At 52.4% G+C, this 25028-nt stretch overlaps 1 protein-coding gene across 2 annotated transcripts; it reads right to left on the bottom strand.

Annotated features, from left to right (window-relative positions):
• Positions 1-742: 742 nt before the first annotated feature.
• SH3BP1 (SH3 domain binding protein 1) lies at positions 743-22339 on the bottom strand. 2 transcript variants are annotated; one of them, XM_048833571.2, is made up of 18 exons: positions 21968-22339; positions 20068-20110; positions 19154-19258; positions 18535-18611; positions 17777-17888; positions 17473-17549; positions 16728-16863; positions 15648-15716; positions 15265-15355; positions 14559-14701; positions 14361-14472; positions 13870-13951; positions 7897-7977; positions 7309-7425; positions 6222-6319; positions 4513-4642; positions 3493-3593; positions 743-2546 (listed from the first exon to the last, which is right to left on the bottom strand). In XM_048833571.2, exons 1-18 carry the CDS (start codon positions 22027-22029, stop codon positions 2119-2121), a joined length of 2064 nt encoding a protein of 687 aa, XP_048689528.2. In that variant the 5' UTR covers positions 22030-22339; the 3' UTR covers positions 743-2118. The 2 variants fall into 2 exon arrangements, with proteins under 2 accessions (XP_048689528.2, XP_074979841.1); XM_075123740.1 differs by having other exon boundaries at positions 3493-3590.
• Positions 22340-25028: the final 2689 nt, after the last annotated feature.

The following is a 25028-nucleotide window of genomic DNA, read 5'->3' as shown; positions in this document are numbered from 1 at the left end:
GAAGGAAACAAGTGCTCTTTGGGGGCTGAGAGAGAGTTGCCAGAGACCTCAAACCAGGGTGTCCGGGCAGCCCCGCAGAAGGGATGCAGTTAACCACCCTTATGGAACCCAGTGAGAAGTCACCTCTCACCTTTTTGTTCCCTTGCCTCCATGGGCCAAGCACCCACGCCTACTGTGATTTCCCACCCCCTAGAACCATGGGCCCTCTCAGAGCTGGTGGCTGCTGGCCCATATACAAAAAGGCAGAAAGACACCTGTTAGGAGTAGGGAATGTGAGGTTGCAGGAGGCTGGGACCTGCCCCCATTAGTCATCTAACAATTCTAACCCATGGTGACTGTAATAGTACCCAAGCTGCCCAGCAGGTACCTTCCAGGTCCATGCTTAGGGTGCACTGCCCATCTCAATTCTTATGGGTCAGTCCTGTATCCTGCACTTTAAACAGGATTTTCCACCACCACCCCGCCTACCCCAAGAGTTGTAATAATTTCGGGCTTGCCTGGGAGGAGAGAAAACCCAGAGCTTATGTGATTTTCATGCACTGTAGAGAACTAAATGCTGTTGTATTCTCAGAGGCTAGGGGAAAACCGCAAGTGGGGATAGGGGAACCCATTGTTAACTCAGTGCTGGGATGGTCCCCTACCTCCAAATATTGTCCGTGAAGAGCGGTGGAGAAGCAAAGGAAAGGAAGGGATCAGCCCTGCAAGCATTCAGTGTGACAAAGTTGAGACTTTTTCTTTAAAATATATGTACATATATATTTGTAAAAGTACATTACCAAAGGAAACCGTGAGATACCGCAAAACACAACAGACAGAAAGCAGCAATTATTTTACTGGGTTTTCTCATACAATCCCAGAACCAAATTCAGACTTGATGAGTGCAGACTTGATCAACCCACTGAAGTTAGTTAAGTCGTACTTGCTTATACCAACTAGAAATTTGGCCCCAAGTCTTTAAATAACTTATCAGCAACATATTAAAAAAATAGTCCTACCCCAAACCTCACCATGTCAATGTCAGAGATTCTTAGTGGGAGGATTCAGAGTAGCAGCCGTGTTAGTCTGTATTCGCAAAAAGAAAAGGAGTCCTTGTGGCACCTTAGAGACTAACCAATTTATTTGAGCATAAGCTTTCGTGAGCTACAGCTCACTTGCTTATGCTCAAATAAATTGGTTAGTCTCTAAGGTGCCACAAGTACTCCTTTTCTTTTTAGTGGGAGGAGTTTATCAGAACTCATTTGAAGGCAAGGTTGGTCCCAAAGGTAGAGAATTATTGCATTGCGTACGTAGAAAACGTCAGAACAACCCTGTGTATCCAAACCTCATCAATTGGCGACTCATCTCCGTCATGGCCTCTGCTGTGTGAATCAATTGCAATTCAGTGCATACACTCCATTTCTCTGACAATGCGTTGAATGGTTCCAAACCATTTTGGATACAGACAAGTTTCCTGTAACTGAAATCCAGTCTTTAAAAGAAGGAAGAGCCGTGAACTCCTTGCTCTCTAGAGTCTGCAGGGTCCTTTGAAAGTGCGAGAGGGGATTTATGAAACCTGAGATTAGTTGAATGAAGCAGAATCATTTGGGAAGGCTAGGAGGGGAATGCTAGATAAACATCCAATGATCCCCTATCTCCTTAGATTGTGGCAGGATCCTAGAACTCCAGGAGCTGGAGTTCGTGTCTTCCTATGGAAAGTTTCTGGTAGCTGGAGGGGAAAGAGAAAGTCCACTGGTACTTTTGCGAAGGCATAGGTAATGAGGTGCCAATAAGGAGAGACGAGGGAAGCAGTGGGAAGAGTCGGGTTCCCCATTTCAAGGGAGAGATTGGAAAACACAGAGACGCACATGCAGGGAGTGTTGGGAAGAGAGATAAGGGAAGCACATGGAGGAGAGGGGAACACTTTCAAGGCTGGAGACTTGTGAACTACCTTCCAGGAAACATAATCCCATGGATCATCCTGGTCCATCTTCACAAGGTCCCATCCGAGCTGCTAGATAGATTTTTGCCATATGTGGTGTGCCAGACTCTGGAGGAGCACCAGTCCATCTTCCCACCTCCTCCCTGGATCCTTGGCAGGCAAACAGGCAGAACTGATGCCTTCAAAGCTTCCAGTGGGTCTCAGTCATTTTCTGGGGACTGGACCATTGTCTGGGGTATGGCTAAAGAGCCTGACCCTCCTGGAGATGATGGCTCCTTCGGCCCTTCTATCTCTGGGGTGCAGTTTGCAGCAGTTTCTGTACTGTAGCTATGTGCAGGAGGTTGGCCAGCTGCAGAGCCCTCATCCCTCATGGTGTCTGGAGGCATCTTGGGGGTCACTGTAGGCTTGGGGGACAGCGGAGCACCTCGACTCTGGCGTCTGGCAGGCTGGGGTGGAAGCGGAGGTGGGACAGTGGGAGCTCGCATGCACCCACTCACCATTCGGCGAGGGAAGACTTTGGGGTTGGCAGTGCTCTCAGGCACAGGTGGGTTCTGAGGTGTGGGAGTTTGGGTTCGAGGCTGCACCTGTGGCGGGGGCACCATGGGTCGGACTGGGGCAGCTCGCTTCACTGCAAAGCAAACAGGGAAACAAAACTCCTTTTACCAGCTTGTTTTCCATCCATACGGTCCCTACATGGCAGGCCTGCAGCCTGACTCCTGGCTCTCCCATCCTGTACTCCCATGCCCAAGTCCCATGGCGCAGCTCCTTGCCTTCCAGCCAGGCTGAACTGGACAAGGCAGGGTCCAGCTCTCCATGATGCATTCATACAGTGCCCAGCCCAATGGGGCCTAATCCCTGACAGGGACCCCACAAATAATTACGGGACTGCCCGTAGCAGCTTTGGCCAAAGGCACCAGTGCAGAGTGCCAAGACCTTCCCCATGGCCAGGGGATGAGCTTGCTGCCTCCACAGAAGGGGCAGGATGGGTAAATTGAGAGGCTTATAGGCATTAATGCCCCACAATGGTGTTCTGTTTGCACTAGATGGGCCACAAGTCAAACTGCATTAGAGACGTCTGTGGCATGACAGAGGCTGGTCCTATGGCAGGGGAGAAGCCCAACAGCCAGAGAGGCCAGAGGTCACCTGCCCCAGCTCGATAAATGCTCCCACGTCCATATTGCGTGTTATATCCCAATATGTCCAGCCAGGACCAGCTCAAGTCCCCGGGCCAGTGCCCCTTTCCCCACAGCTCTGGGTCATAGCCTTGCTTAGAGACAGTCCCCAACATTATCACCTGCCAGCATCCCCTTCACTCACAGAACAAGCAGGGCTGGTGAGGGGAAGCCAACCTTGGAACAGGGCAAGATGGGAGCCAGCACTGGTGGGCCACTCAGGCAGGTCCCTGATACCAATGTACCCCAGTGTGGGCCTCGCCCAGCTGAGGCATACCCCTCAGCAGACTGGTGAGCCCACTGAGCTGCAGTTCCATCGGCAGCATGTCGGTGCCTGGGCCATGCACCAGAAGCGGGACAGATTTTTGTACGCATTGAGGTGTGGCAGCCCGCCAGACTTACTTTTGCGTGCGGTGTCATCAGCCGAGGGGCCCGCAGCCTCAGGAGAAGTTCTGCTCGCCTTTGGGGAGACTGGTCCAGAGGACATCTCGGGGTCTCTTCTGCTGTGGGAAAAGGGCAAGTCAGGTCTCTGTAATCACATCTGCCGGAGACATGAACTATGAGCCTCAAATACGTGTGTCTGCCAGAGACACTTGGTGTGACTGTGGCCGGCACATGGGGTGACACACCTAGCATCTGATCATGCTGTTAGCTGCATGGGGTTGTAAATGCGCATGTGCAGAGTTCCGGGATGAATTGTACAGATCGGGAGGTGGGATGGGGTGAGCAGTTACTGGTGCAGGGTGACTGTGCTAAAGACGTGTCACTGGGGAAACAGATGGAGCTCTCCTCTTGTGACACTGGTGGCAAGGGGTTCCCCTCTCAGACACCCGGGTGGGATATGGCTAGGAGACAATGGTGTTCGATGCAGAGGCAGCTATACAACTGACATAGGTCAGCAGTGCAGCTTATCCAGGATGCTGAGGAAGGGGGACAGAGAAAAAAGGAGAAGATACTGAACATCACTGTTGTAGGATCTATTTATATGGCCTCCTTTACCATAGCATTTGAGTGCCTTTGTAATCGTCAATGTACTGAGCCTCACTGCACCCCTATGAGATAGGGCACTACCATTATCCCCACTTTGCAGACAAAGTGAGGTGCCCATGGTCATACAGGGAGTCTATGGCAGAACAAGGAACTGAACCCACATTTCCTGAATCCCAGGCTAGAACACTAACGCTGGACCATCCTTCCTCTTGCTCTACCTCAAGAGAAAGCACATATCAGGGCACTGTGAAGCACTCTCTCTTCTGGTGGTGGGCTGTGTGTGCCAAACCTCAAGGTAAGGGAGGAAGATTCAGTTCATATCTAGAGTCTCCTACAGAAGATGACACTGTCTATGATGTGGGGACCCCATCTCTCTGCAGCGGGCAGGGAACAGACAGAACAGCACAGCCTCACTCACTGCCAGACACTTACGCTTCTCCAGCTGTTAGAGAGGGAGTGCTGGCAGGAAGGGGCTGAGGCGACGGCTCTTCCACTGGAGGGGCTTCGCTGGATTTGATTTCCGTGGGGGGAATGAACATGCCCGAAACATTGAAGACTATCTCTTTAAAAAAATAAAGGGAATTAATGCAGCACAGAAGCACCCTCCTCTGTGTCTGCACAGACACTCCTCACACCCAAAGCAAAGCCACCCCATGCAGAGTTCTAGGGGCCTGATCCAAAGGTCACTGGGAGAATCCTATTGACCCTAATGGGCTTTGGATTGTGTTCTGGGAGAGGGCAGCCAACACAGACCATCCTTCAGAACCCACTCACCTACCCACAGGAACCCCTCACTCTCTTCTTCTCGAGTTACTCACGGGGGAATTCTGCGACACTGCACACATGCAAAATTCATGTCCCCTGCAGAAAATACATTTTGCCAGGGAGGCACTGCAATTACACCTTTTGCCCACCAGTGGCTGCTGTGACACCAGAAGAGAGGGCAGCTGGCTCAGAGCTGGAGCAGCCAGCTATGGAGAGGGAGTGAGCAGTGGCTGCCTTCCTCTCAGTGCCCTACCTGTGGGGCCAGGTGCGGAAGCACAGGATATGGTGGGGACACGAACACTGTGGGGCACCTGCTGGGAGGGTCACATAGATTGGGGTTCAGAAGGGCTAGTGTGGGGACAGAATGGGGCTGGGACACAGAAGCTAGTAGGGTGACAGGATTGAGCTGGAATGGGATTGGGGGTGCTGGGTCAGATGGGGACAGCTGGTAGAGGGGTGCAGGGCCACACAGAGACGGGAAGGAGGGGTGGCTGACAGGTGTTTTGAAACAAATTACGAAAATAATTGAAACTCATGATTACGTCGTGTTATTTTGACAAATAATATACGCAGAATTTTAAAATATTGTGCGCAGAATTTTTAAATTTTTGATGTAGAATTCCCCGAGGAGTATTGAGTATATTGGCCTCAAGTCTGGGAGCAGGCAGCGCCCCCATCACAATGCACCGAGCTTCCAGAGAACAGCTACCCCCTTATCCTCTCTCAGCCTGGAGGCAGACAGCTCCCATCAATATAGACTCTCCAGACCCTGCATGACATCATTCTCCAAGAGCCCCACAGCCCTCCAAGAGCATGCACAGCAGGTCCCGGGAGCTGGTGCCTCGAGTGTGGAGTGGCTGAGAGAAGGACGCCACCTGCCAGAAGGCAGGTCACTGCCAATGTCACTACGTTAGCTCGACTGTGGAGCCCCTGGGCAGCCTTTTGTCACTATATGAGGTTCCCAAGGGTTTCTCCTTGTTCTCACCTGTCCATTTCTGAAACCAGGATCCCAAATTTCACAGTGAGCCATTTGGATTTACAAGCCCCTGAGGGAAGGGCTGGGTGGGGAGCCCAGCTGTACCGCCTCAGAGATCTCCCTCTTGCCCGGCTTTAAACCATTCTTCATGTTCGGCACTGCAGGCGCCAGCCTACCAGTGAGGGCAGGGGAGGAGAAGGGAACCACCCTGGACAGGACACCCCTTCATGTCAGCGTGGCTCACTCCTTTGAATTTGTACCCTTCTCATCTCAGACTCTGAGCATGCAGGGCCTGATTCTGAATAGCACTCAGTCCTACCTGTTCGACTCTGGTGTCACAGCACTGGCTCCACTGGACTTGCCCTAAGAGAAGCCAGGATCAAGACGAGCATTGCCTTACCTCCAGGGAAGAGGGTGTTGGCATTCTGTATCAGGGCCTCCACGATGCCCACCACCTGGATGGAGGACATGGAGGCCATGTCTAGCTGCAACGGGTCTCTGAGGGATAGAAAGAGAGAGAGAAGCCATTAGAATGGAGCTAGAAATGGACAGTTAATGCAGCTGTTGCTCCTCCTCTGGCAACAGTGCTTGCGACTGTCTGTCTGCTGAACATGGGCCCTGTTTGGAGGTGAATCATGGAAGGCAGCAGGATGAACCCATTTTATAGCTAGTCAAAAACTTGTGGAGTGCTATTAGCACCAGGGGTTCGCAGCAGAAAGCACAGCCAAGGGGTGCAGCTCTGAGGTTGGGCTACGTGGTGCTGTGTGCAATGAGCACACTGCCCCTTTCACCTTGAAAAACCTGGATTCAAGCCCTGTCATAGGTCACACGTGCCACGAGTGTGCTGGGTCTCAGCCACTGCCCAATAGACATTTGCCCCCCTTGCATAAACTCCCTGTGGATTGGCAGAGCTATGTGCTGGGGGACGAGACTTGGCAGAGGGGCGCAGGTCAGCAGGGAGTTGAATCGGTAGAGCTGATCCTCGCACTGGAACAGTGGAGGGTGTTTGCAGATCAGGACAGATGAAGGGGCTGAGGTGTGGGATGGGGGCAAGATAATGAAAGGCCAGGATTGAAGTACATTATCACAGCTGGCTGGTGGGGCAGGACTGGAATAGAAAGAGGTGCATCCAGTAAGGATTGGGGTGCAGTTGCAGAGCTGGGGCAGCGGCCTAGAACTGGAACAGCGGGGTGTGGGTGAGATCAGGAGTGCGGTACATTAGTGGAATTTAGGATGGGAATAGCAGCAGGTGCTGCTGGTCAATACTAAGCTCTATGGACCATTGGGGTTAAAAAAAATCCCTTTCTTTAAAAGTTCTCAAACTGCCCTTGATGGTTAATAAATCCCAGCCAGGGCTGGTTGCTTCCCAGCCACAGCACTTGTTTTGTGGGGAGGCTGGTAGAGGAAACATTCAGAGGTGGTGGTGGGGAGGTTCGTGCCCTGGATCACCCCCAGCTGCTGACACCCTGGGGAGTCCCGTGCATTACCCTTTGCTCTGCTGTGACCACAGCAGGTTGGGGCCCAGGACGATGGCAATGTTGCTAGGGGTCATTTTATTCACTTCCTGATGTTCAGCCAGCTTGGCTAAAAACCTGATCAAATACCTGTTGAAAAAGGCAGGGGGTTAGTAAATATCAGGGGAATGCCGCTCCTCCTGGCCCTAGGAATCAGTGCTCTGCATAGCCACATGGGGAGACGGGGATTCCCAACTGAGTCTCTCTCTCCCTCAGAACAAGTGGGGATGCCAGTAGCGTGGAGACCAGGCCCTGGTCTCAGTGTGAGTGCTGTGCAGGAGAGCAGGGTTCCACTCCTGGGGTTAGCAGGGGGCATGGCAAAGGCTGTGCCCACTGTCAGAGGAGTTGGCATTGTGCACACCAAACGTCATCTTAGGAGTACCCCCCCCCCATCCTGGTCTCTGACTGCCGGGGAGACATCCAGAGGCTGAGGCCAGGATGCTTTGAGGACCGTAGCCCCTTGGTCTCAGGACAGGGGATTGCTCACCAGCTGAGGCACTGCAATACCACAGAGATGGGCAGAATGTAAAGCCTAGAGACTGATGGATCCCTGCCCCCTACCTCAGGTTGTTGTAGTTGTCCTGGGGGAGCCGGCTGCAGGTGTCTTGGAGGCTCTGTAGGCGACCCTCTGGCTCCTTAAAACTGAGAGAGGAGAGAGAAAAGAAGAGATTCAATCTGGCCTGAGAGAAGGAAGGACGGAGGCAGTGTCAGAGGGAGAGGTGAGAACCCCGTTTCCCTCTCCATTCCAATACAGGCTGAAGAACAGGGGATCAGACTCATTTGGGGAGAGGGCTGAACTTATTCCTATGTGCTCTGCACATGTGGAAAGCCCTCTGGTGTCAGCTGGGGCTTGCAAAGGGATCAAGGGGAGAATACAGCTGTTTATTAGTTATTCAATGCATTCTTGTTGCATTCACTACGAAGAAAATCTGCTTCTATTTAGATCACTGCTATTCCTGCCCTTTGTCTCTCTCCCTTCCCTGTCTTTGTGAGTCTCCTCTGTTCCTTCCTCTGCATTTCCTTCCCTGCAGCAATTCCAAATGCCAACCCAACTTGCTTCACTCTCACCACCCCATCCCCATTCCATTCCCTAAAATGACCAGCCATTAAATAGCTAATGTTGACAAAGCATCATCATCACTGCACTTTAAAATTGATACTCCAATCAGATGAATAGGGGCCAGCAGATTTCAATCCCGAGTCCTTGGCTCTCTGCACACTCAGGCAGACAGCACTGCATGCCTTCAACTCAGTTCACATGTGGAACATTCTCTCCGCAATCAAGGGGGCTAGAAACATATTTTTCTTTTTTAAAAGGAAAGCTTAGACTTTGGGCAATAGGAATATAGCGCTGCCCCCTTTCAACCTGAGCAGCTAGTCAAGTTTGGGGCCCCGGGGACGTTCCAGCTGCGAGCAGGAACTGGTATGTGCAGTGATGTCACAGCCCTGTCAGTCCCAAGATATTAGAGAGACAAGGTGGGTGCCGCGCTATAGTGCTTCTGGTGAAGACGCCTTGCGGAGGTGGAATTATTAAGCCAATGGCAGAGCTGCCCCAGTGCAAGTTGGTAGTGTGGACCTGCCCTGTCAGTAGGTTTCCCAGCCCCGAAGAAGAGCTCTGTGTAAGCTGGAGAGCTTGTCTCTCTCACCAACAGTTGGTCCAATAAAAGCTATTACCTCTCCCACCTTGTCTCTCTCTTATGCTGGGACTGACATGGCTACAACATAACTGCACGGCTCCGAGTCACAGGGAGGAAAGGAAGGTAGGGTGGGGAAGAAAAAAGCAGCTGGGGTGTGTGTTGTTAGTGGGTTCCAGATTGTTGCAATAATCCAGTGTCTCTGTTCAGTCCATGATTTTTTGTGTCTAGCAGAGTACTGAATGTAAGCTCCCAGGCTCGTCTTTTGAAGGTGTTGGGCGGGTTTCCTTTGAGGGTGAGAACTGATAGGTCAGATATTGAGTCACCGCTCTTAGAAAAATGTTCACTCACCAGTGATGTGGTGTGTTTATCCTTTATCTTTTTCCTGTGTGAGTTCATGACAGAGTGTAGTGATTGTCCGGTATCACCCACATAGTTGTTATTGGGGCAGTTAGTGCACTGGATGAGGTACACCACATTTTGTGACAGGCATGTATAGGACCCATGGATGGCAATAGGTGTGTTATGAGGGGTGTTGATCATTGTAGCAATGGAGACATGTCTGCAGGTTTTGCATCTATTGTTCTAGCAAGTCTGATACCACTTTGAATTGGTGCGTCCTGGTCAGAGGGGAGCTTGCTTCTGATGATGAGCTTGGAGAGGTTGGGGGGATTGTTTGAAGGCCAGAAGAGGGGATTCAGGAAAGATTTCTTTCAGGATGGGGTCTCCATCGAGTATGGTTGTAGTTGTTTGATTATACCCTGTATGGTTTCCTCCATTGTGGGGTGATTGGTGACAGTTAGGGGTGGGAGGGGATTTTATTTCTGTATTGAAGCAGGTTCTCTCGAGGTATTTAGGTGGCTTGTTTCATGATGCAATCTACTTCTCTGGTGGAGTGTCCTTGTTCGGTGAAGGCGGTTTTGAGTGTATTAAGGTGCATATCCCAGAGCATATTCTGCAGTATGCGAGTGCCTGGCAGTAGAGAACAGCTTTCTTAGTGTGTTAGGGGTGGTTACTGGATCTGTGAAGGTAGGTGTGGCAATCTGTCGGTTTTTTGTATCTAGCTGTCTGTAGGGTTCCATTGCTGAAGCTGATTGTCGTGTCCAGCAAGTGGACTAGCGTGGGAGCATCCCAGAGAGAGTTTAATGGACGGATGCTGGTAGTCGTAGTTGTGGTAGAAATCTGTGAGAGAGTTCAAATGGTCTGTCCAGAGGATGAAAATATCATCCATGTAGAAACTGGTGACAGTCAGGGATTTCTTTGGTGCAGTTTTGCTTATTTACAAAGAATTTACAAAGTTCTGTGTCTCTGAACGCAGAAGGAATCAGATAGCAGGACACAGCTTCTTTTGCTCACAGCACCAAGAACATTCTTTTCAGCCTGCCCCTCCTCCCCCAAAAGTCCTCCACCCACTTAGTCCAAACTCCCGGGTGGGTTCACAAACCCCTTTTTGTGTTAGGTGGGGGAGCTTCCGATTAACTCATCCTGACAGTTATGTTAACTGAAGAGTGTATTCACACTCAAAGAGGTTTGTGATGGAAGCCACCAGTACCTCTCAGCATAACACTCCCCCCATTTTAGCTCTGCCCATCATCCTGATGATGCGCCAAATGGTGACACCCTGTATGACCCATCCCAAACAGAAAGTAAATAAACAGTTTAGCAAATTAAAAATGATACAAGGTGAATGATTTATATAGGTACAGTGGCCTTCTGTCCAGGCGTTTTCACATCACCAGCCCAAATTGCTTTTTATTCCCATCCAGTAGCCCTCTCAGATTTTTTGCTCCCCGCACTATGGACTTTCTTTAAACAACCGGGGAGAGGGCCCCTTTCAGTCAGCCCCGGAGGGATGCCTGTTGTCTCTGTGGAATTTTCTGGCTGAACCAGCCCCTGCTTATTGTTTGAATGGGGGATTCACCTCTGTAATAGCTTTTCCAGCCTCAACTTCCACAGCAACATTCTCAGATTTGAGGGGATGGGGGAGGGAAGAGCCAAACTGAAGCTCTGTCCCCCATACCATAAGCCCTAGCATCTGTGTCCAGCATGAAAGGGGTTTTGAAACATGGATAGGCCAAGACAGGAGCAGTCATCACCAGAGCCTTTCTCAGCTCTGAAAATGCTAAATCACACCCTGAGGGCCAATTAAACGGTTTTCCTTCTTCACTATTTGCTACTTGTCAGAAACATTCAGCAAATGAACAGAAATCAATTGCTGTTTCAGATTCACAAGAGCTTGAGCAGCTAAGAATTCCCTGAGATTCTGGGTCTCAGAACAGGTTTCAACCACTCCCTTGCTGGAAAGCTACTACAACATGTACTTGTAATAATGGTTGCTGCCCCTGGGGGCAGGATAGTTCACTCACTGTAAATCAATTGCCTACATACCATTTGTCTCACCTGCCTGGCCCATACCTTTAAAGGGCAATTGCCACAAGACTGACTTTGTAAGGCACCTTTCCTGGCACTGATTCCACAGGCATTAGCCATAATGAAATCCAAGCCAATTCTGAGTTCATGCACTATGTCAGCCACCCAGACTTCTTGCTCGAATTCCAGAGGTCCATTCTTCAAACCCAGTTTGGGACAGGTGCCCTTGCCCCAGTCATTGTCTCCACTTGAAACCAGTTAGGTGGTTCGGTTTGGGAACCCCGGTCCCCAAGATGTTTTAGTGTATCTGGTTTAATAAGCAGCTGTGTCTGAGCCAGTGTCAATCACCGCTGTGCATTCTGCAGATCCTACTGTAGTCAAACTCCCACGATTGTTGTTCAAATGCCCACATATAAACAAAAATGGTGGGGCTGATCCTGGTACCTCCACCAAGCTTTGCCCTTTCAGCTTGGGGTACCCCCATTTCCCAAACTGGGAGAGAGAGAGACTTTCACTAGCCTCTTGTGGCAGTCTGTGATGGCCTACCTGACATTTATAACAATCCTTTTTGTGGCCAGTGTTGTCACAGTACCAGCGTTTAACTGAACCGTTTCCTTTAATTTTTACGTACAGGTCAATTTCTCTTCTTTTACAAATCAAATGTGTCAGTTTTTGCCATCATTCAATACGGTCACAAACCAGATTAAAATCCCCTCTTTCATCACACACATCAGACGCAGAGCTGTACTTACAGGGCTCATGGCAAGCAGTTTCCCTCTTCCTCACTAGCAGATGCTTCCTTCCTTGCCTGGTGAACTGCTGCAAGAAAATATTCAAATTCTGCGGCCAATTCCCCCAACCTCTCAGTGTGTCTTTGGTGTCCTTTCGCTGATCTTGATCTTGATCTGCAAGTCCAAGTCCCACTGCAAGTCCAAGTCCCCTTGGTGTTATCTGGGTATGCCATGAACACAAGTCTCTGCAGGCCCTCTGCCAGTTCAGATGGAGTTTCTTCTTTCCCTCTCTTTCTAGCTCTTAGCTGTGCCCTGGCCAGCTCAGGTTGATGACTAGCTCCAAACCACATGTTAAGGGCTTGTACCAGGTCTGGATTACACAGTCTGTTTTCTAGGGGTAAGATCTGCAGCACAATCAGAGCTGGGCCACCCATGTGGGCTGTGAGTAACACCCCTTCCTGTCCTTCCTCCCAGCCATTTATTGGCACTATAATGTTGAGTTGAACCACATAAGCTTCCCAGGAAGTTTTTACCTGAACGATAGTGGGGTTTTGCCTCATTTGAGTTGGGACAGACCAACCTCTCCCCTCTGGCTGCTGTGGATTACAAACTGGGTAGAAACCTTGTAAATGTCCGGTCTTCCCCACATCCTCTGGCTGCCTCAATTCCTCATTCAGGCGGTGGCCTTCCTCTGTGGTCAGCAACCCTTTGGGTTCCTCTGGACCTGAATTTTCAGCTCCTTAAGTCCTTGCTGCAGCTCATCTCAGTTAGCCCATTCCCGGTTGGCTAAAACTTTCTTGGCTCCGCTGTTTTGTGGGAAAACTTCTGGCCTATGGCAGTCCGATTATTGGTCACCTCATCAATCTGTTTCATTCCAGCCTGGGTGTGTTTCAGCCGGGTTTGCCAACCTGCCTGGGCACTTCGTCGTTGGTGCTCCAACAGGGATCTCATCTTGGCCTGCAAGTCATCTCTGAGCCCTTTCTGGGAAACCTCCAGCTCTTGTCTTAATGCCTTTTGCAACGTCTCCAGCTCCTGTTTGAGGGCTTGTTTTATATCCTGCTGGCCATTTTTGATTTCTGCAAGCTCTTCCAGGATTTGTTCCATCTTGGTTCCAAGCTCACAGGCTCTCTCCTTGGAAACCAGATCCCACGCCTGACATGAGTGTTGCCCCTTTTCAACCCAAAATGTGAGGCCCTGGGCATGGTTCAGTTGAGAGGAGAAGTTGGTGGTAGTCAGGTATTTCTCCAAGGTAGTTTTGTTTAGTTACAACAAAGAATGTACAAAATCCTGTGCCTCTGAAAGCAGAAGGAATCAAATAGCAGGAAACAGCACCTTTTGCTCACCATACTAAGAACACCCTTTTCAGCCTGCCGCCTGACCCGAAAAACCTCTCCCCAGGCTTCTTCCAAGGTCAGACTGTCTAGACACCGTGCTTTCAGTTGCTCCTTTTGTCACAGACACGCACAAAACACAACAATACTCAGCAAAAGCCCTCTGCCCACTCAGTCGAAACTCCCAGGGCTGATTCACAACCCCCGTTTGTGTTGGTGGGGGGCTTTGGATTAACTCATCCTGGCAGTCACGTTAATGGAAGAGTGCGTTCTGCTCAGTCTCAGAGAGGTTTGTGACCGATGCAGTCACCAGTACCTCTCGGCAGAATGCTATCCATACATCATGCGGGCCAGATCTAACCTGCCGACCCCTATGTTTGACACCCCTGCTGAAGAGTCCATAATCAGAGCGGTCCTTTTAATAATTTAGCCTGCTTAAGAATGTCCATCTCTCTGGTTCTTTCTTACCAGGCTACTTTAAACCAGTCATCGTAGAGTTCATAGGTCATCAAGGGTTGGGGCAGCTCTCGCAGGTAGGATTTCAGTGCACCTGAGATGGAGGCAAAGGGTCATGCTTTACAGAAGGGGTTCTCAAACTTTTTTTTGCTTGGAACCCCTTTGAAATTATTTCAGGCTTTGATGACCCTCCCATACCATGCCACCCTTACTTTTGCACTGCTGCTGGGGCCAGTGCTGCCTTCAGAGCTGGGCACCTGGCCAGCAGCCGCTGCTCTCTGGCCGCCCAGCTGTGAAGGGCTCTGGCTGTCAGCTCTGTGCATGGCTGACAGCCAGAGCCCCAGCATGTGCGGGGGCTGACAGCTTGCCACCTCCCCATAATAACCTCATGACCCCACCCCCAGTTTGAGAACTGCTGCTTTAAAGATAATACCATGCTTCTGGGGCTGCCACTCGTCCAGTCAGTGTCTCCGGGGCCCTTACCTTGGGCCTCCAGCACGTACCTGCAACAGCGTGTGGGTCAGAGTAGAATTCCTCCAGTGCGTTGGAGCCACTGGCCAAGCTGCACTTCAGCTTCCTGAGCACCGAGGCCCCTGCTGCCAACCTGAAGAGCCCCTAGAGGAGGGAGGTGAGAGACAGCGTGACAGCAGGACGGACTGGCTGTGGTTGGGGGAAGGAGTTGGGCAGCAAGCGGCACCTACCTCCTCCCTCATGCCTGACGCCAGCAGCATCATGACACAAGCTTCAATGGGAAGGGCAATCTCCCGACCCAAAGTCCTCAGGTGCGTCTCCAAAGGCACCCCATAATACCCCGACACTGGGGTATCCACGGAGAAAGGGGGCTCTGGAAAAGAGGAGAGAGATCAGGAGGGGGTGGAGGACAAACCCCCAGTGGAGAGGGTGCTTGAGTCTCTCTCCTAGTCTTCTGGTTCTAGGCCAGGCTCAGGCTGGGGAGGGATCAGTGCTCATCACCATCCAACAGCCAGCTCTGTGGTAAATGAGGTGAGAGGGGTCAACCCATTTCCTAGCAGGACAGGGACTCCAAACCGCCATCATCACGCCTGGCTGTAAATTGCCCTCCGATCAGCAGTCCCAGCAGGGAGGCCGAGGACCAAATGAGCCGTGGGAGCCAAATTCTCCTCTCACTCCAAGCTCCGGTCTCTCCAGTGAGGACTGAGGTACATTGGCAGGGGTCAGTTTGGTGCACAAAGCTTGCCCTGCTGCATTCATACAATCCCAGGATAACTGGGTGAGGAAGAGAGCTGCCCAGCAAACAGGCTCAGTGGGAGCTTGGAGACACCCTGAGGAAGCAGTAGAGAGAATTGACCCCTTCTGCCTACATTCCATGTGTAGTTACTCACACTGTCATCCACAAAACCCTGCCCCAGCCCGGCTCGTCCCACCCACCTGCCTGGCTGTGGGTCTCCTTCAGCTCTGCCAAGACTGTATCCAGGGATTCCAGAGACTTCCGGTGGTACTGAGCTTGGATTTCCAGCAGCTGCCAGACAGATCACAGGCAAATCGCAAACCTTTACTCTGCACAGTATCTCTCAGAGACACCGGATCTTGGGGGATTTGACAGGGATGGGTGCTTTCAGATGGGACGTGCAATGCAAAGGAGAGTGGCGAAGACAGAGTGGGAACAGCAGGGGAGAAGCCTCTTTTGCCAGTAGCGGCGGGGCAGTGGGATGGGACCGAGAAGAGGCCAGTGCAACATGGAGATCCTAGGGGACTTGTACACAATGGGAATGAGCTGGGGTGAGGGAACAGCACGGAGGGGTGGGACTTACTTTGATGAAGTAGTTAGCATAGCTGTCCTCCTTGGTAGAGAAGTGATAGAGGTCAGCCATGTATTCATCCTGGAAATGACATAGAGCGAACATTAACCTTCTCCTCAGCACCACCACAATGAAGGGGCCCCCCCATCAGCCCTCATCATTAATCCCACCAGTCCCCCAGACAGTGCTCCCATCACCAGATCTGGGCCATGAACACACAGCAGGCTACATCAAGAGATGCAGGGGGTCTTACTGGCATTTGGAGCAGAGGCAAATGAAGACAGCAGCCCAGAGGAGCTGGCTCGTTAGATTTGGGGTTACACTGGTCAGCATTCGCATTCTCCCTTCAGCCCCCCAGGAAATAAGTCTATGCTTCCTCTTTGTTATTAGGATTGGGGTTGAGGCCCCAGCGAATATCAGGGTCCCGTTGTGCTGGGTGCTGCATGAGAAACAGTCCTTGCATGGAGGAGCTCACCATCTGGGCCAACAAGACAGACACAGGCAGGGAGGAAGGCAGAGTTGTCACCCCCAGGGACCAGAGGCACAGAGAACTGAAGCGACTTACCCAAGGTCCCCCAAGGAGTCTGTGGCAGAACTGGGAGCTGAATTCAGATCTGCTGAGTGCCAGGCCTGTTTCTGAGCCACAAGACGGACCTTCTGTTCTACAATATGTTCCTCTTTGCTGCAGGTTTCTCAGCTCCGTGGTGAGCACCCCACCAAGCTCTCCTGCAGTGGCTTTACTCTCGGACCACCACACTGCTGCTCTAAACCCTTTCCTACTCGATTACACTGGAGCCTGGGGCTGGCATTGGAGTTCACCAGCTGTCTATCCCTTCTGGAGTTTGGGACACAGCCATCTTACCAAGGCCAGCATACCACTGGTGCTGGCTGCATCTGGACCAACCCTCCCACTCTAGACAGAGCTCTAGCCTGTAACTAGTGACTGACTCCTGGGGCCTCCCGGGACACAACCGCTAACGATGAGTGGATCGGTGCCCAGCTCTCAGAATGAACCCAGACCTGGCCTCCTTTCCCCCACTTCGTGTCATCAGCTTCCCCTCCCCAAAGAGGGCGGACTCATTTTCCACTTGCCTTACACTGCTCCACCCTTCGCTTCACCTCCTCTTCCTCTTCCTTCAGGTTCTCCAGTTTGATGGCAGCGGACGACCCCCCGGGGCCAGGGCCAGCACCAGCACTGTTACTGGAGTTCTTGACAGCTTGGTTCAGCCTTTGGGTTGCAAAAGAAGAATCAGGCCGACATCCTGGAAGCCTGATGGCATTTAATACCAGGGATGCTGACACTTTAAATGGAGAGGCACAGACCCTCCAGCCCTCTCCTCCTTCCACATCAGAACTCTGGCCGATATGTAAATACGCCTAGAAGCGGGAGGGTTGCTCCTCTCCTTCCCCTTGGCAGAGCATTTACTTGTGGGTTAAACCCTCCATTTCTGCCCCGGCACAGGATTTGCTCATTCAGAATGTGTGAACATAGATAAACCTCCCCCCACCCCTGGTACCAGGACCTGCCCTAGGGGCATGGGCATACAGGCCAATAATCCCTGCACCAGCTGGAGTCACCCACACGAAGAAGAACTGAGCATTTTGCTGCCCCAGGTGACTGCCTGTTCTGCTTGTATAGCAGAATCCACAGTGTCTTTAACAGAAAGGGACTTCACGAGTGCACACTGCATCTGGACTCATCCTTGTGTGTCAGGGACTTAGATCCTTTCTGATCTGAGGGTGCAGCTGTCAGCTCCCCCCGCCCTCAATCCCCACTCTCAAGGGGCAATCATCTGGATCACAGCTGCAACCCACCACTCTCCCCCTCACTCAGTACCTGCTTTTGATGGAGTTCCAGTCCGAGATCAGCTTCTGAAGATTCTTCTTATGTTTCAGAATGACAGGCAGCTCCTCCTAGCCGAGATTGGGATGAGGGAGTTAGTTACAGATCCTACCCCTGTGCTGCCAGGAATGGCTGCGTTTATGCTGCATTTTGTGCAATCACAAAGAGAGAGAGGCAAGAAGGTCGAGGAGAGAGCAGAGGTGGGCCAGAGAGCACAAGCAGGCAGGAGAGATGGAGGGAGAGTGAGCAAAGAGGGGATGGGGAAAGCAAAGATAAGAAAGAGAAAGATCAGGGCTACCTCACTCAGTTTATTCAGAGGCTGTAGGACGTCTCTCTCTAAGGTGATTTCAAACTCAGATAGGACTTTGGCCAGCATGCTTTGTATGAAGCAGCTCATCTCTAGAGCTCTCCTGTAGGAACGGAAGGGGAGAATCACAGCAGGTCTCAAACACCCTCCCCTCTCCCTGCGGGGTAGTGCATCAGGGAGGCAGGCAGTGCCCATCCTACTGCACTCAGAGATGGAGAGCACAAACCCCCCAGTGTGCGTGCTCAGGGGTGGGGTGCCGCCCTGTGGCTGGCAGCGTTAACCTTGATGCAAGTGCTCAGAGGCTCAGTCTGGGAGCATGAACCCCTGAACCAGTGCCCTGGGGATAGGGTGACCAGGCAGCAAATGTGAAAAATCAGGTCAGGGCAGATAATAGGAGCCTATATAAGAAAAAGACCCAAAAATTGGGAAAATTAACAGGAGTACTTGTGGCACCTTAGAGACTAACAAATTTATTAGAGCATAAGCTCTAACAAATTTATTAGAGCATAAGCTTTCGTGGGCTACAGCCCACTTCATCAGATGCATAGAATGGAACATATAGTAAGATTATATATATACAGATAAGTTGGAAGTTGCCATTCAAACTGTGAGAGGCTAGTTAAGATGAGCTATTATCAGCAGGAGAAAAAAACTGGGACTGTCCCTATAAAATTGGGACATCTGGTCACCCTACCTGGGGAGTGTGTGCTGATTGTACTATATGTACTGATACTTTTCAGGGCACTTACCCGAGGCTGGAATCGGTGTCTAGTTCTTTGAAGCTCTCAGCCATAGTCATGGAAAGAGCCATCAAGGGAAGCTTCTTCTGCACAGAACCAAGGGGTGGGGACGGAGGGGGGGAGAGAGGAAACAATGAGCAGACAGGTCAGATCCTCCCTCCCCCTCCAGTGTGGGAGTGACACCTTCAGCACCACAACCTGCTGATGGCAGGGCCAGCCAAGGAAGTGCCACCTCACACAGGACACATTTCACATCCGTCCCCACCTCACAGTCCCTCCTCAGAATCCTCCTCACCAGCCTGAGAATCAAAGCAGAAGCCAAGGAGATACATGGGAGGGGTTATGATGCAAATGGCTACTATGGTCTTTAAGGGTCCATGACCCTGCCTCACTCTCTCCAACTAATCCCCACCCTGCACAGATCAGACCCTCCACGGTGGAGGGGAATAAATGTGCCGCTGTAACACTCAGGTCTCAGGCGCTTTGCACCCTTGAAGCATCTTCCACCCAGCAGAGTCTCGCATAGAGCAGCTGGGCTTGGCTGCTGGGGGAGGGGCTGACAACCACTTCATGGGTAGGCTGAAGAGGCAGCTTGCCAGGGAGCGGAGCCAGGGACAGAGGCACTTACCACTCGTTTGTCCATGTCGGCCCCGCACTGCCCCTGCAGGCATGCCTGGAGCTTCTTGGATACATTGTGCGCTGCCCGTTTGGCTGGCTCGATTCTCTGCTCTATCTAGAGAGAGGGAAGAGACTGGGAAGCCAGTGGGGCTGGGCTGGGGGATTCCCTTCCCCAGCCACCCCCCAGTGTATCAGGTTCCAGGGTTGCCTTGGGGTCTCTCTGCTGGGGTTTCCTAGCTGGGAAGGCAGCTGTGTGTTGAGGGAAGAGAACTTCCGTTCTTCCAGTGTGGAGGGTACGGGGTGACCCCCTCTGCCTATTGACATCCATCCATGTCCCTCTGGTGCCTCCCCTGTGTGTGCGAGATCTGGTGGGGTGTTGTGTCCCCATCCCATACCACTGCCAGAGAGGGCTGGAGGGCTGGACTCTGAAGCCTTGCCTACACTATAGGTACAGCCTGTTTGCATGGTGACCCTGTTCTACCACCGCTTGATTTTGCCTGTGTAGACTGGACCCATGTCACATAGTTTCCTTAATGTGGTTATAACACGGTTTTGTCTGGTCTACACAGGAAAAAAACAACCCACGTTCCAGTGTGGCTAGGCTGTGTTGTAACTGGGGTCCCTAATGTGGCTAGAGACACAGTGTAGACAAGGTCTCAGCAGCAGAACTAGCATGGGAGGCAGGGCTCAGGCTTGAGGTTAGCTCTGTTCCCCACTGATGTAATCAGGGAGGCTTGTCAGAGGTCTATCACCCACTACTGCACCTAGGTACCATTCCAGGATGCAGAAAAATCCAGGCTGAGGCTTCCCTGTAACTTTGTTATAAACATGGAGAGAGAGTAACTCATACACAGACACACCAGATGTTCGCCCCACATGCAGGCACAGGCCCACACATGCCCATGGACTGAACCCATGCCTTACCTGCAGCAAGTCTTCAGTCAGGAACTCTGCTGTTTCTTGGGCTCTGGTGAAGAGGGCGTGGGAGGGAGAGAGAGAGAGACTTATTACAGTTGGTGACCTCCAGCCAGCCTCCTCCGGAGGGAGGGCTTTGAACCACAGCGGCTCTGGGTGGGTCCAGGGGGATGGGAGATGGTGGGTCCTGAGTCATCCCGTCTAAGGCTGGGCTTGACTAAGAGGAGCTTTCAGGTGGGCCCACAGGAAGTGGATGTGAGGCATGAGAATGGCTCCCAACCTGAGAGCAGAGGGGGCTGGGACTCAGGCACAGGGCAGAGTGATAGCACTGGAGGTCCACGCTGGCTCCTTCTCAGCTGAACAAGGGATCTAGGTCAAGATTTTCAGAAGTGTCTAGTGATTTGGGGCACCCCACCAGAGACACTTGATTGTCAGGAGGCGCTGAGCTCCCGCCCTCTAGTGATCAGGGCCCTTCAAAACATGTTGGGGTTGGGCACCCAAAATCACTAGGCACTTGAGCAGCTCTTGGCCCCAGTTCTGGTTCTTCTCCTCCTCCTCGTACCAGGGGCTGCCCGCAGAGTCCATCCAATCCAGGGGCTTCTTCTTTCAGGGGCTGTGCCCAGTGTGAAGGGCAGGTGAAGAGGAGAAGACACTTTAATGCAGAGGATATGGGGAGAAGAGAGCCGCTGCAAGTGCCCTAGTCCTTACACAGGGGGAAGGGGAATTGAGGGAGGGGACTGCTTTGGGGTAAGGGGAAGACCCTGCAGCAGCATAACCTATTGCTCCCAGTGAAAGACCCACTCGCCTGGCCTGGGGGCTCAGGCAAACAGTGAGATGAGTTCAAGCCATTCTCAGCCTCCTGACATTAGAAAAACCAACGTGGGTGTGTGGGTGAGAACTGAGACAGGAGAGCCCAGCCCTGCCAGGGCTTTCAAGGTTTTGCAAGAGGAACAATTAGAAAGAAAAACAATCAAGCAGAGGTGGCAGTGGGCTGGGGAATGGCAGGAATGGAAATATAGTTAGAGACCCAGAGAGGAAAGGTGAGCAGGGCATACGCCCAGAGCCCCCTCCCCTCTCATCAGCCTACCGAGACACTCCCTGTGCCCCTCTCCACCTCAGGCAGGCTTTTCTGAGACACTGGGGGATACAAGAGGAAGCTCCCATGGTACCGTGTGGAGGATTTAGCTCCAAATGGGGCCTCCAGCCCAGGAGGGAGAGCAGCTCTGGTAGGGAATGTTCCTGTAGTCTTGTTACTCCTTTTCCTGCATCTTTGTTCCTCTCTACCCCAATGGGGCCTGGGGGATTCCCTCTGCTGCGGACTTCTACACTTCCCTGGCCCCAACCCCGGCTGCCATCCTGCCGCACAGAGGGGCACAATGCGACAGGCCCTCCCTGCCTAGCCTGTCAGGCTTAGGGTCGCCCCCTGGCCTGATTTTCATGGGGCTGAACCACACCATCGAAGCTGAGCTTACAGGGCAATTCGGGGCCTGGCTGGACGGAGGGGCCCTGCTGCTTGGTCCAGCAGGACAAGTGGAGCCAGCCAGCTGCTCTTGGTTAACCTGGCTTTATAAACGACCAGAGGGAGTCGCTACTGAGCACCGTTGCTGTGCCCCTCCAGCTCTCCCAGCCAAGAGGGCCGAGTTAACCAAGCCCCCCGGGGGTTAGCTAAAGCTTCCCCAGAACTGGGGCTGCTCCGAGCAACCCCGGCCCCCTTCCTCGGTCACTCAACCGCAGGGCCTCAGTGGTCAGCTTCTCCCCCGGCTCCTGGCCAGGCGTGCATCCGGCCTACGACCTGCTGCAAGGCTGGGGGGTGGCGGTGGCGGTTGGGCAACGCTCTCCGGTGCAGCTTCCTGCCCTCCCTGGCAGCCCCACCAGCGGGGAGCTGGCGGGCTCGAGGCTGGGTCCTTACCGTCCCGTGATGCTGGGATGGGAGAGCTGCTGCCGCATCCGATTGAACTGCCTCTTCATCATCTTGGGAGCGGAGAAGAGAGCGTGGCACCAACCGCCCCCAGGAGTGGCTTCCCCCACTCAGCACCAGCCAGCTGCACTTGTCATCGGAGGAGCCAGAGCCTGCTGCCTCTTCCTCCCCGCTGCGCTTCTCGGTACTTCCCTCTCTCCTCTCCTCCCTCCCCGCTCGGTTCTTTCGCTCCGCTCTGACTTCGCTTTGGACTCCCGCCCTTTTCTCTCCTCCCTCCTCCAGTGCCCTCACTCCTTCTTGCTCATGGATTTCCTGCCTCGCTTTTCTCCTCTAGCCCCTTCTCTCACTTCTCCTTCCCTCCTCAGTTTCCTCTCTGGTCTGGTTCCCACCCTCCCCCTTCCCCCGTCACTGCTGAGCAGGTAAGAGCTGTCAGTGCTCCTGTTGCTGCTCTCTGTTCCTGTCACCACCCCGCAAGTATAAATAATTTCAGCCAAGCCTTAAAGGGGAAATCTTTTTACAGCAAACACATAACAAGGCAGAACAAGCATCCGCCACCGCCTAACCAGAGCGCAGGACCCACATGCTCTCCCTCTCGTTTCCCACGCGCTCTCTCCACCGGTGCTTACTCTGCCTTCCTTACGCCTTGTCAAACTCGCTTGGGGAGCCAGGCGATTGATCCCACTAGCTAGAGGCAGGGACGGTGCGGGCAGGAGGCACGCTAGTGTCCCAGCAGCTCTGCCAACGCACCTCAGTCGTGACCCACAGCCTCCCTGGCCAGCTCTGCCAATGCCCTTCATTCCTGGCTTTTGGTCAGATGAAGAGTTTATTTGCCAAAAAATGCAGTTTTGTTTGACCCAAAACCATTTGTGAGTTTGACACAAATTAACCAAAACATTTTGGCCATTTTTTTTTCAAGACTGAGGTGCTATTCATAAAATGGGGGGACCCCAGTGTCTTCTAGCTCTGTGGTCAAGGTGCTCCCCTGGGATTTGGGAGGTTCAACCCCCCCTCGGCCCGAGGTGAAGAAAGGATTCAAACTTAGCGCTCCCACCCTGCAAGTGAACACCCTAGCTGCAGAGCTATGGGATAATCTCTGCTCCAGCTCCTCTGTTGAAACTGTTCCTCTTTGTATAAATAATGTGCCATCAGAGAAGGGACTTGAACTTGGTTCTCCCATTACCTAGGTGAGTACCCTAACCCCCACGCTGTTCCCTCCTCCTCCTCCTGCCTGATGACTAGTCATTGTTATTCATTATAGCAACTCATGGTCATTCATAATGACAATGACTAGCCATACTGAGGGAGGATGACTCTGCAATCTGGTGGTTAGGGTCTTCCCACAGGATACGGGAGACCATAATTCAAATCCCTTCTCCACATAAGGGGGTGGGGGGGGCGGAATTGAACCTGGCTCTCTCACCTCCCAGGTAAATGCCCTCACCCCTGAAAGTTATAAACGGGTGAAAGTTATAAGGAGGGCACTTTCTTCTCCTGTTTTGTGAAGCCTTCTAAAGGCCTGAACCAAAATGTGTTGGGTCCCACACTGTGCGTTGGTCACCCCAAATGGATTTGGTTTCAATTTGCTGACTTTTTCTGTAATTGCTATTTTCAGATTTGATTCAAGCCAAACCATCGTTTTCCCTGAAACTATCAGCAAACCAGCGCATCAGTTATGCACCCAGCTCCACTCCGGACCTGCTGCACTTCCTGCTATTCCAGTCCAGCCCCACACTGCGCCCACAGGGCTTTTGGTGTGTTGCCCTCCTGCCCTGACCTAGCTGCTATTCCTGTCCTGCCCTTGCAGCATCGCCACTCTGCCAACACACCCCAGTCCTGGCCAACAGAAGTCCCTCCTGCTCCAACCATGATCTCCTCCCCACCTCACTCCTGTTGTACGGCCCGTCTAACAAGGCAGGGATGGTCATTTTCTATGTACAGCACCTTGCACAATGAGACACCAGCTTTGCTGGCCTCTAGGTGCAGCTGCAATAATAAATTATAGCCCATTGCAGTCCTGGGAGCTCTCCCCCAACAGCTGTCAGCGTACCTCATGCCTGATCTGCAGCCCAGGCTGCGATTCCTGTCCCGAGACCCCCACCCCAGTCCTGATCTGCAAGCCCCTTGCCATTGCAGCAAAAAGATTCTAATCTGCACCCCCAGGGTGATAACAGCGGTGCTGCCGGCTTAGGCTGGGTCCCTAGGTGTTGCTTGTGCACCCTGTAGAGAGGCTGTGGCAGTGGGCTCACCACCGCTTTATCGGTAAGGTGCACTGCAGCACCTCCCACGCACACGTCTGCAGCGAACCACTGGCAGGGGACCGCAGTGTTGCAAAAGCCCTGCTCCAAGCACAGTGGGCACTTCAGCACTTAGCTATCAACTCTGCAACCTCCCTTGGTGCCTTCCTCTGCAGAGCCCAGCCTCCCTAGCCACAGCCCGCAGCTGCAGGGCTCTGAGACATGCGGCACCTGGGCCAAGCTCTTGCCCTCCCATTGGCTTTATTCACATGCTAGAGGGAGACAATCTGTCAGATTTCTTTCCCTGCTGCGAGATCATCCCCAAGCCCCTCACAGCCAAGAGCAGCCTGTCGAGAAAGAGAACTAGGGAGGAAGTGTGGTCAGCCTGCAAGGTCAGTGGGAAAGCTCAAAAGCTGGGACAGGAAGTGGTCAAAGTGTGTGTGTGTGTATATAAAGAAATACACTGTATAATTGTCAAGGAGGGAGAGAGGCAGGAAGAAGTGGCCCATCGGACGGAGCACCGTTCCATGTATGGCCCACGACTGAAATAAACAGCGCCCCTGAGCCCTTATATGGTACTCTGCACCCAGAGATCTCATCAAGGTAGTTATCACCCCCATTTCACAGATAGGAAAACTGAGGGGTAGTCACCCAGTACCCCAGGGCTCCTCGCTTGCAATCCAGTGCCCTAGAGCCCAGACCATACTTGATTCACCGCTATTAGAATATAGGCAAACAAGAGTGAAGTTTACGGGCAACAGTGGCCAGACACCGAGGCAAGGCAACCCCAAGAGGGAGTCTCTGTGCTACTCTGTGGG

Source organism: Caretta caretta, chromosome 1, assembly GCF_965140235.1.
Source record: "Caretta caretta isolate rCarCar2 chromosome 1, rCarCar1.hap1, whole genome shotgun sequence".
NCBI lineage: Eukaryota > Metazoa > Chordata > Testudines > Cheloniidae > Caretta > Caretta caretta.
Note: the sequence above shows the minus strand (reverse complement) of the source record. Positions and strands in the feature narration are given on the sequence as shown.